The sequence below is a fragment of the Pristis pectinata genome, chromosome 2, assembly GCF_009764475.1.
Source record: "Pristis pectinata isolate sPriPec2 chromosome 2, sPriPec2.1.pri, whole genome shotgun sequence".
NCBI lineage: Eukaryota > Metazoa > Chordata > Chondrichthyes > Rhinopristiformes > Pristidae > Pristis > Pristis pectinata.
In genome coordinates this window covers 98454424-98466956 of record NC_067406.1, presented here as the reverse complement: position 1 = coordinate 98466956, position 12533 = coordinate 98454424, and the positions used below count along the sequence as shown (strand labels likewise).

At 40.7% G+C, this 12533-nt stretch overlaps 1 protein-coding gene across 1 annotated transcript in view; it reads right to left on the bottom strand.

Annotated features, from left to right (window-relative positions):
- The window catches only part of zbtb49 (zinc finger and BTB domain containing 49), a 29435-nt gene that overhangs the window by 16571 nt on the left and 331 nt on the right, over window positions 1-12533 (bottom strand). The window contains 2 exon segments of the mRNA XM_052010301.1: window positions 4148-5340; window positions 10469-10638. Coding sequence (XP_051866261.1) covers window positions 4148-5340; window positions 10469-10626 — 1351 coding nt within the window. The 5' untranslated portion in view covers window positions 10627-10638.

Below are 12533 nucleotides of genomic sequence, written 5' to 3'. Positions count from 1 at the left end.
CAGGTTGCAACAGAGGTAGAGGAAAACGTCAGTGATTCAGAGGATGTGTTTTCTATTTACCACATATTTAAAGTTCAGAGTAATAAAATGAATCTGTCACAACAGCCTTAACTTAGAAGTCTTGTCTGGAATCTGAAAGTAGTTGATGAAAATAGTCGATTAGAAAAGGGACAAAGTAATCCACTGATGGAGATGTTCATCAATGACTCACTGCAGGTGGCAGATTTCACATACCTAACAAAGACTGTATAGTCTTGACAACAAATCGCAAATTATTTCTTTATGACTTGCAGCAACAATTTCACAATTAGTAATGTTCACAATATAAATATCAGGCACCAACGACAGATATAGGATTGCACCAACTGGCACTACCAACACAGAAAGTATCAAAAATGAAATAAAGTCATCCTGCAATTAATATTTGTACAGGAAAACTGAGACCGATTTCAAGGTACAACATGCTAAAAACAGAACACTGAAAATACTCAGCAGGTGTCAGTCAGCATCACTGGAAAGAGAAAATCTTTCAATTTATCAGGAAGTCTTCTCTCATCTAGCTCAGTACATTAGTTTAAAGCATTAAAATTTCCTCACAATACAAATACTAGTAATACATATCAGTCATATTGTGGATTAAGAAAACATAACAGGATACCTTCAGACAAAAGGAAGCTTTGTTTTGTGATATCATTAAAAGCAACCAATAGAGCCCCAGAGAGAAGGGCAGAACATGCTTCCATTTTTCAAACATTTTACATGCAATTTATATCCTCCTTGCAATCAATATTTAAGTTGAATTGCAGTTAATGTCAAACTAAGTTGTTTCCCCAAAGTCAACTTGTTTCTGAAACAGGTCAATTTCATAAGATGGATCAAAGTAAACAGGATATCTGAGCCATTTGGAATTCCCTTCTTAATTAACCTTCTGACACTAAGGTATTCTTCCAGTACAGAATTGATGTGGCATCCATTTGAAAACATGGATAACTTTCTAGTCCAAAGATAACAGTGATATCAAACTAACTGTGTCAGAGTAATCTCTGAAACCACTTCATTGGTTATGTGCTCTTTTCAAAATCATTTCCCATGAGATGGAATGAAGCAATGTACAGGGAAATAGCCAATATAAATAGCAACCCAAACCTTCCCATTCAGGGAGGTGTCCAAATTCAACATGTGATCAGCATAGACCTCATTTAGACACTCCACACCACCAAAGAATTTGAGGAAATTTTAAGCAGAAGACTCCTTTACAACACACCCCATATATGAACTAACGACTCAACAACTTGGCTTCAACTGCAGGACTATGTGAACATCCCAAACAGACAAGGACCGGGCATGAATAATGTGGCCACCTGATGCAGAAGCAGCACCATAAAACTTCACTTGACTGCAACTGTGGAAAACCTAGGGCACATAATAACATCCTGCCCCAAACAAGATTCAGGGCGGCATCCTGGAATTGTATTTTCTCTCCAGCAGGAGACTTATATTAAAACAGTAATAAAAACATATACTCACAAAATCATACTAAAGAAACCCACCAAGCCAGAAGTTAGAACTTCTCACAGTTTATGAATGAAATTCTTTAAAAAGGAAAGTAACTAGCTGTTGGACAATGAGCCAACTTATATTATTAACATATTATTAAGAATCATGGAATATTTCTAGAGATGTACAGTGGAGAGCATTCGGACTAGTTGCATCACAGCCTGGTATAGAGGCTCCACTGCACAGGATTGCAAGAGGCTGCAGAAGGTTGTAGACTCAGACAGCTCCATCATGGGGACCCTCACCATCTGGGACATGCCCTCTTCTCGTTACTACCATCAGGGAGGTGGTACAGGAGCCTGAAGACCCACACTCAATGATTTAGGAACAGCTTCTCCCCCTCCGCCATCAGATTTCTGAACGGTCCAGGAACTCTACTTCGTTATTGCTTTTTTCTTGCACTATTTAATTATTATGTAATTTAAAGTAATTTTATGTCTTTGCACTGTACTGCTGCTGCAAAACAACAAGTTTCACGACATACAAGTCAGTGATATTAAACGTGATTTTGAATATATTCATAGGAATGTATATTAATGAGATAATGCACAGAGAGCAGCCTTCTTTACAAAGTATATTATTTTATATTTTTAATTGAACTTTAACATAACCTATTTGTTGATAGATTCCCCATTTCTTTGGTTAATAGGTAGAACATTAGCGTCCTCACCAGTAACCTAAATACAAAATAGTATCACGAGAGTATTTTCAATGAATTTGATGAAGTACGGCTCCTGGACTTTTAACAGCCTGGTGGTTTTCAGGCAGGCAGATATTGATCAGTGTGTTTTGAAAGCTAGCCAAAACAGAACAACACAAGAAACTATCAAGTACCTTTTTCTCCCAGCTTCGATGAAGAGTCTTTGAGCTGAAATGTTAGCTCAGTTTCTCTTTCCACATTTCTACCAATCTGCTTAGTATTTCCAATGTTTTGTGTTCATATATTAAGTACCCAATCTCTGGTTCTGCTTTGCTGGAACTCAGATTCATACAGCACAGAAACAGGTCCTTTGATCCACTGATCATGTGCCAACTATCCAGTATGATTTGCACTAATCAACCACACTTTTAATTCTCCCTACTAGAGATGTGGCAATTACTCAGCTAAAGTCAAGACACCAAGATTTAATTTGGGAGTGAGGAAACTATATTCCTGAATTCATTTACTTCAAAAGAAAACACACCAATACAAGCTAGCCAAGAGAACTAAGTCATACAAAAACTTATAGGAAAATTTCAATCAATAGCATCTGATTGTTCAGAGTTCCCAATGATTTGGTATCTGATTCACCAGGTTATGCTTCCCATGCTTCCTTTAGGCACACCCCATTTCCAAGGTCCCATTTCCAGCACTACAGTATCTTTAAACACACCAGGGCTCCATTTCCCATGTTCCCTTTAAACTCACTGGGACCCTGTTTTCATTTTCCCTTTAAGCCCCCTCAGTTCATTAGAAAATTTATTATAGTATTGTGTAACATATTAAAAAAAAGTTCATTAGAAGTATTAATAAGAGCAATATCCAACAGTGCGGAAAATCTGCAAGTCCAGCACTACCAAAGTCCCAAGGATGGCAGATTAACGGAGTTTTACTGTATATCACAAATCAAAATTTAACAAATAATAGTCATTAGCAGGGTACTAAAGGTGTATGCCGTGGGTTGTTAAATCATGGCTTGCAAATTACAGGTCCCTAAAGGGCAGTTCCTTTCCACTTTATTCCCTACCTTACTGTTTGAATCAATGCTAGCACAATCCTTTAGTACCAATTCTTGATCAGCAGTTTTGTGCTCAGAAAGGAGGATGAACAAGCAGTATGGCAAAGGAAGCTGCAAGAGGAGGGAAGCAGCATACATTGAGGAGCATTAGGGATCAAAAGCAGAATGCATTATGGACTATAGACCACTGGTACTCAAACTGATAAGTTCATCATGAACACCACAGAATAATTTTGTTTTTGCAAGTCATAAAGGAAAGCTGTGCTTCCATATAGTAATTCACTTTATGGAAGTGATTTGAGACTTTAACATGTTTCTATAAATACATGCATTCCCACTGAAACTGATAATAATTTGAATGGAGTGAAAATACAGATCTGAACCTAGGGAACATGGAAGGAAGATCCAGACATAAGCCATGCTATAAAAGTACTTCAAGTGAAGGGCACTTTATTACCAAAATGTTTCTCATGTAGTTCTCTCCACAGCAGGCTAATTTAAAGAGGTGAGTTTTACAAGAAACATACAAATGCACTTCCATTGGAAAAGGCAGGGATACAGCTTGAAACCTGGCAGAGGGCCACTCTGGAAGCTGCCTATTTTAGAAAACAAAGCTACAGTCAATGGTTATTCCCTTGGTTGGAGTGTCAACTGTGGGCAAGAACCTTCCACAGTCACAACAGTATGCTTGAACAAACTTACTGAACTCTGCAGACCAGATGGAAGGTAACTATTTGTCAGATGCAATTTATTTTTCAGTTTCTTCTTATTACCTCTCATAAACAACAAAGCCTGCTAGAACATATAGTAAAAAAAATAACATATTTCCAAAATGTAAATTTAAAAAATTGTGCTTTTAACACTTACTATACCTGTATGAGAACGTCTGTGTAACTCGAGATTGCTTGGGTGCTTAAAAGTTTTGCCACACAGTTCACAACAATATTGCTTTTGCGACTGACAAAGCTGGGACTGAACATTTGTGTTATTTAAATGGTCAAGAACTTCCACCGAATCTCCAGCAGTTGCACGCCCAACCTGCAGCAGATCACTCCCCGTCAAAGGCGAGTCAGCTTGTTTCACGTGTTCCTGGTCTTTTTCCCCAGGATCAATGCCTTGACTCTGATTCTCTTTAGGCAGCTGTTTCGCAGCATGTTCTGCAGCATGTTCATTAATTTTCTCCATTTCAATTGCTTCATTCAATTTAGGTTGCACAGAAGTTGACTCAAGCTGCTTCTGGGACCTCAAATACTCATATTTCTTCAGAGGGATTGTCTTTTTCAAAAGAGGCAACTGCCTAATGGGTTGAGGTTCAATGTTCCCTGCACTCTGACCAAAGGGCCACCTTTCTTCTGTGTGTATGGACATGCCTGGTGAAGAGGGCTCCTGACCAGTATTAGTGCTTTCAGAATGATCAAGGGAAGACACATCCTTGGTGGTTACTGCTGCTCCTAAGCCTTCATCAAGATCTTCTCTTCCTGGTTCCCCTTGACTACTATTGAAAAAATGTGACAGCTTTTGATTAAACATTTCTTTACCATAACAGTTGTACAATTTAGTAGCATGTTGAGCATTTTGCTTCATGGGATAAACTGAGGAATTCCTGTCTGGAGGTCCAGGCGCTTGGTTCTGTAAAGTGGCTGATATTTCAGCCTGTGAAATATCTAAGAGTGGTCTAAATAAAAGACCCAATTCCTGTGTTTTATGAATATGGTTCTGTATTCCAAATGAGCAGTCACGGCTTATCTCTGAAGCATCACTATTCTCTAGCATATCCTCGGTATCAGTTGTCAGGGACCCATGTAGTGAAATAGTCCCAGGCCCTGACAAGTTGCTAGTACCACTGATGACACTGGCTGAAGCCTTCAGGAAAGTATAACACAGACTAAGAACATTTGGAACCTGCAAACACTGAGCAATGTCTAGTACTGCCTGGATATTTTCATGACTAAGATCGAGGTGTGAAGTATACATAAAATCTAGAATTTGGCCAATGCCGCCAACGTTTTTAATGTCCAAATGGAAGACGTCACGACTCTGACCCGAAGAATTCTGAAATAAGGTCCTGAAAGTCAATAGATACAATACAAAATTAATTTGAGCTAAAAAGTTTCATCAGGTTTCTCAGAAGTATTAATTACAAAACAATAAAGCCCTGAAGTCTACTTGTACAGAATTGGATCTTGCATTTTCATTATTACTGCAAATACTGTAACAAAGACACAGTTAATGCCTTTAATACACTATGGCAAGACAAGTTAAAAGTTCACTAAATCATAAAAGGATTTTCCACAAGGAGTGGATTTTATCAGCTAATAATTCCAGCTGTCTGGTAAACTATGATACTAAAAACTCTGCCCTTGGATGTCTTGAGAAGATTTATCGCTGGTGTTACTAACTGACAGATTTCCAAGACTGCAGTTTGTTTTGAATTTAAATGCACAAAAAAGTGTAATCAATACTACTATTTCTGGATTATTCAAACACAGAAGCATTGTCAAAAAGAGTGAATGTGAAAATTTTGTACAGGTGAATGTTGTTGTTGATGTACTGGAAGTCACAGAACAGAGCCATGAGGAAGGAAGTGTTGCTGCTAGGGTTGTGGCTGGAAATATGAGATGTTAGCAAGTCTACCATTGCCATTAATTACAGACAGACTTTCATACAAGGACATAAAAAAAACACTATTGAAGAGATATCTTCAACAGCACCTTCAGAGATTTCAGAGAGTTTCAAGCTTGGCACCATAGGCCAGAGGAATTGGTTGGTGAATATGCAGTCAGGCTAAAAACATTAGCAAAAAGGTGTAATTTCCAGACCTTTTTAGATCAGACACCGTGGGATTATTCCATGTATGGAATGGTACAGGACAAATTCCTGGCAAAGCTATATGACATACTAGACTGGAAAGAGCAAGTTCAAAGGAATATGCAGGACAGTGACCAGAATGGAGATGGTCCTTAAAAACATGAGGCAGTTTACATAGGGCACAATTTTGAGGTGCAAGCAGAGAACAAATAATAATGGCGATTGCGTTGTAGTCTACTGAGGGACCCAGGTACGTGAATGTTACAAGTGGCTTTGGTGGGAAATCAAGTCAGGAATGTAAAATGCAGGAAGGCAGCAAGTCATGTTGTTGAAAAGCAGTAAGTCATAGGTGCCACCTGACCTCAAAACATCATTCAAAATGGCTGCTGCCATAATGTAATAGGGAAGACCATACTACATGGAGGTGAAAGTCCCTGAAGAAGGTAACCACCAGTGAAGGTGGTAGTTCCCATGTATGTATTGGTATTGGTTTATTATTGTCACTTGTACCGAGGTACAGTGAAAAGCTTGTCTTACAAACCGATCGTACAGGTCAATTCATTACACAGTGCAGTTACATTGAGTTAGTACAAAGTGCATTGATGTAGTACAGGTAAAAACAATAACAGTACAGAGTAAAGTGTCACAGCTACAGAGAAAGTGCAGTGCAATAAGGTACAAGGTCACAACAAGGTAGATCATGAGGTCATAGTCCATCTCATTGTATAAGGGAACCGTTCAATAGGCTTATCACAGTGGAGTAGAAGCTGTCCTTAAGTCTGGCGGTACATGCCTTCAGGCTCCTGTATCTTCTACCTGATGGAAGAGGAGAGAAGAGAGAATGACCTGGGTGGGTGGGGTCTTTGATTATGCTGGCTGCTTCACCAAGACAGCGAGAGGTAAAGATAGAGTCCAAGGAGGGGAGGCTGGTGTCCGTAATGTGCTGGGCTGTGTCCACAACTCACCGCAGCTTCTTGCAGTCCTGGGCAGAGCAGTTGCTGTACCAAGCCATGATACATCCAGATAGGATGCTTTCAATGGTGCATTGGTAAAAGTTGGTGAGAGTCAAAAGGGACAAACCAAATTTCTTTAGTCTCCTGAGGAAGTAGAGAAACTGGTGAGTTTTCTTGGCTGTGGCATCTATGTGATTTGACCAGAACAGGCTGTTGGTGATGTTCACACCCAGGAACTTGAAGCTCTCAACCCTCTCGACCTCAGCACCATTGATGTAGACAGGTGCATGTACACTGCCCCCTTTCCTGAAGTCAATGACCAGCTCTTTTGTTTTGTTGACATTGAGGGAAAGGTTGTTGTCATGACACCATTCCACTAAGCTCTCTATCTCCTTCCTGTACTCCGACTCATCGCTGTTGGAGATATGGCCTACAACGGTGGTATCATCTGCAAACTTGTAGATGGAGTTAGAGCAGAATCTGGCCACACAGTCGTGAGTGTATAGGGAGTAGAGTAGAGGGCTGAGGACGCAGCCTTGTGGGGCACCAGTGTTGAGAATAATCGTGCCGGGGGTATTGCTGCCTATCCTCACTGATTGCGGTCTGTTTGTTAGAAAGTCAAGGATCCAGTTACAGAGGGAAGTGTTGAGTCCTGGGTCTCAAGAGTTTGGTGACAAGCTTGCTTAGAATTATTGTATTGAAGGCAGAGCTGTAGTCAATAAACAATAGTCTAACGTATGTGTCTTTACTGTCCAGATGCTCCAGAGCTGAGTGTAGGGCCAGGGAGATGGCATCCGCTGTAGACCTGTTTCGCCGATAGGCAAATTGCAATGGGTCCAGGTTGTCTGGCAGGCTGGAGTCGATGCGTGCCATGACCAACCTCTCAAAGCACTTCATGATGGTGGATGTCAGAGCCACTGGTCGGTAGTCATTGAGACATGTTACCTTGCTTTTCTTTGGTACCGGTATGATAGTGGTCTTCTTAAAACAGGAGGGAACCTGAGATTGAAGCAGGGAGAGGTTGAATATGTCGGCAAATTCTTCTGCCAGCTGGTCAGCACAAGATCTGAGCACGCAGCCCGGGACACCATCTGGGCCAGGTGCTTTCCTCGTCTTCACTCTTCAGAAGACTGATCTTATGTCCTCCACTGTGATCACAGGATCAGCTGCATTGATGGCTGTCAGGGTGGATGGTGACAATCCACTTCCCTTTTGTTCAAAATGCGCAAAGAATGCGTTAAGTTCATCAGGAAGGGATGCGCTGTTGTTAGCTATGCAGCCGGACTTCGTCTTGTAGCCTGTTATGGCATGTAAGCCCTACCATATCTGGCAGCTGGTCAAGGACTCTATTTTGAGTTGGTATTGCCTCTTGGCATCCCTGATAGCTTTCCGAAGGTCATACCTCAATTTCTTGTACAGATCAGGATCGTAAAGGACAAGCTTAAACTTAAGCAACAGTTACACTGGAGTACATATGGCAGAATAGGACAAGGAGGTAGAAATGTGAGTGTTGAGTGGTATTGATTGTGCACCCTAGGACAAAAATTCATGGCCACCTAATCGATTCAGAAAGCAACCATATCTGTGCTGATACTGAGGCAAGTCAATCAGTTGTGTCCTGATATGTATCAGGAATCCTCAACTACCTGAGACAGAGCAATAAAGCACTATTTTTGAGTTACAAAAGGGGTGGACTACTGGGTTGCCAACAGAGACAGATGGGTCCAATTGCTCATCATCGTTATGGGTTAGGAGCATGCACCAGCAGTCATGGGCATAGACTGGATTGAGTCACTCAGACTGAGGTATTGTGCCGGTGGAAAAGATCACAGCATTAGATGGTGAAGGGATGGATCCAGGAATCCCTCGTGTTTCAGGGTGCAATAGCCCCACCCAAACAGAAGACTAGTCAGGTGGGACAACAAATAATCTGCTGGAGGAACTCAGCAGGTCGAGCAGCATCTGTGGGAGGAAAGGAATTGTCGATGATTTCAGCATCTGCAGTCCCTTGTGTCTCCATTACTGGGTTTGAGAGGCACCAAGAGTTTGCAGAAACTTCAGGACCAGAGTCGCAGGGTGTATCTACAATAAAAACAGCCATGGCAAATGAAAGAACAGTGAGAGAAGATATGACCAAGGATGAGAGTGCAGGAAAGATAGGCAGTTCTCTCCACAAGGGCAGGTGGAGTAATCAAGGTACTGTGGTAATAAACCAGCACCACTGCAGATGCAACTTGATGACAGTTTGTCCAAACAGGAATGTACTTGGGCTTAGAGAAGAGCCAAGAATCTAAACAAGAGATCTTCCCAGGAGGAAGGAAGCCAGCAAATTGGCTGATACATGCAAAAGTGAATGGTAATATTAATATTTCCAGGTGGGTTTGTTATACAAACTGACAACATTGGCAGAGAATAAACCTTCCACGATATAAAAAATATTAAGAGTATTCTTCAAAAAGTTATGAATTTGCAGTGCAGTATGCTGGTAGGCTCAACTGCATTCACTTTAATGCAAAAAGCTTCAGAGGCAAGTCAGATGAACTTAGAGCATGGATCAGCACATGGATTTACGACATTATTGCAACGTGGTTAAATGAAGGGCAGAACTGGCAGCTGGGGTATAGAAGGAGATGGGGGGGGGGGGAGGGAAGTCGCACTTCTTATCAGGGAGAACATCACAACAGGACATAGAAAGTATATCCTAGAGGGGTCATCCAACAAGGTCATATGTGTAGAACTTGGGAATAAAAGAAGGGCAATACTTAACTAACAAGGTGGAAGGCATAGGCTCTGTACGGATTGTTCTGGTGAGATAACTTCCATTGGTTATCTCCATTCCAAAACAAGACTTTTTTTTTTACAGATTTGCTGAATCAAGCACACATGGAGTTGGGTGGTTTAAGGGAGAACTATACTGCAATGTGGAGAGTTCAAAGATCCTATGAGAGGTGTGTCAGTAGGCACAGACTTACTGATCTCAATACAATATAGTACAGCCAAGGTGGGACAAGAGAAACTGAAAATCATGGCTGAATCAATATCCTTGGAGACAACCCAGAGAGGGAAAGTTAGACAAGATGACTTTGTAGTTTCAAAAGGAAAAGAAGGAAAGAGGAAAGGTCCTGTCCCTGCCAAACAGAAAAGTTTGAAACAGACCGTGTTTCAAATTAGATGTATTTTTTTTTACAATTTAACTGATGAATCTCCCATCCAGTTGGAAATGTGAAACATGTAAATGTGTTGCCAGCAATTATTGATAGGAGACAATTGTGATGCTTAGAAGTGTTTACTGTGTGGAAGACATAATATAAACTGACAATAGAAATGCTGGCATGTTATGTACATTAGCCAAAGGCAGGCTGATATAAAATAACTCAAGCATAACTTCAGTTCACACTTTTAAAATAAGTAGTACAAATTGTTCATACCTACCTGAAGTACTGGCTAAATGCTGCTAGCACATTCTTATGGGCCTTAAAGCAGACACCCTTAACCACCAGCATGCAGTCACAGAGAAAGCCCTGAATTCGCTGTTCATGAAGCTGCTGTAAAAGATGGCAGCTGTGGTGTCCTAGGGATTCGGCTGCCATTCTTCAGCTAACCTTGAACAGAAAAATAATTCACTTCATAAGAGGTTGAGAAAGTAGTTAATATGACATACAAAATTCTGGACTTTGCCAATAGAGGTATAGAGTATAAAAGCAGGAAAGTCATGCTGAATCTTTATAAAGATATGGGGAGATTTGATAAAAGTATCTAAAATGATGAGGATTCTGGATGGAGTAGATGGTGAGAGGTTACTCCCCAGGCACAACAAGTGATTGGAATCTGGAGTGCACTGCCTGCAGATATGGCAGGAGTAGGTTAAATTGGATAAATATATTGTGGGGAAAAAATTGCAAGGCTCCAGAGAAAGGGGTAGTGGGTGGAACTAGAGAATTACTCAGGTGAAGAGGCAGCATGGACCTCATGGGCCAAATAGCTTCCTGTGTTGTAACTATTCTAAGTTCAAAAGGTGGAGCTTCTTCACAAATAACAGAATGGAACGCTATCATGTAAATGTAGTAAAATCATGCTCTGTTATTCAATGAGACGTAAAGGGTAAAAGGAGGGAAGGGACTACTGCAATTTCAACAATCTGAATGGGCTGAAGTTTCTACGTAGAAAAATTATTCTTGTGCGCTTAAACTGCTTCCGGATATTAAGTCAACTGTTTTACTTCAGAACAATAAATAACTTTCATTTCTTTCATCTTAGTAGCCTTATATTAAAACCAACTTAATCCAGAGATTTATACAAGATATCTTTATTAGTCACATGTACATCAAAACACACAGTGAAATGCATCTTTTTTGCATAGAGTGTTCTGGGGGCAGCCCACAGGTGTCACCACTCTTCTGGCGCCAACATAGCACGCCCACAACTTCCTAACCCGTACATCTTTGGAATGTGGGAGGAACCCATACAGTCACGGGGAGAATGTACAAACTCCTTACAGACAGTGGCCGGAATTGAACCTGGGTCACTGGCGCTGTAGAGCGTTACGCTAACCGCTACACTACCGTGCCTGCCCTTAAGGAGGGAGAAAGTCCTTTCATTTCAATAATTTGTTAGTTTGTTTACTTTGGAAATACATTTCTTTCAAACTACAACAATTCAACTTACCCCCTTGCCAGACGCAACTTTGCTTTATGTATTTATCCACCTCACAGACCCTTACAAATCTCTACAATAAATTAGTTACATAGAGGGCAATGATCATTATGCTTTCCCTCCATTCTAGAGTATTCTTCAACTCTGATGAAAGGTCCTTGACCCGAAACATTGTTTTTTTTCTCCACAGTTATTGCCAGACTTGAGTATTTCCAGCATTTATTATGCTTCAGTTCTGCAGCTTTTAGGTGCACAGTTTATAATACATAGCTGTAAAATCTTTATGATCATTCAAAGTACAGGGAAACTCCAACAATCCAGGTAATGCTTGTTCTTGAAACAATGTATTCAATAATGAAAAGCAAAGCTCACAAGCCATCATTTTAATTTTGACCCAAAACTCAGTTAGATTGTCCATATTTCCTTATGACATTAAAGGTGGTCATTTTGGCCCATTGAATCTATGCGGCTCAGAGCAATCCCATTCCCTGGGGCAATTCGCAGTAGTCAATTAACCTACCAGGCCTCATATCTTTGGGATGTGGGAGGAAACTGGTGCACCAGTGGAAACCCATGCAGCCACAGGGAGAACTCCAAACAGATGGCAATGCAAGTCAGTATTAAACTACTTGCTATGCCAATGTACCATTCCAAATCTGCATTAAAAACAGAAAGTACTGGAGATACTCGATGTCAGGCAGCGTCTATGGAGAGCGAGACATCGTTACAGCAATGATGAAAGATCATTGAATGGAAACAGTTAACTCTGTTCCTCTCTCCACAGATACAGCCTGGTATCTCCACCATTTCCCGTTTTTATTCGATTTCCAGCATCTATAGAATT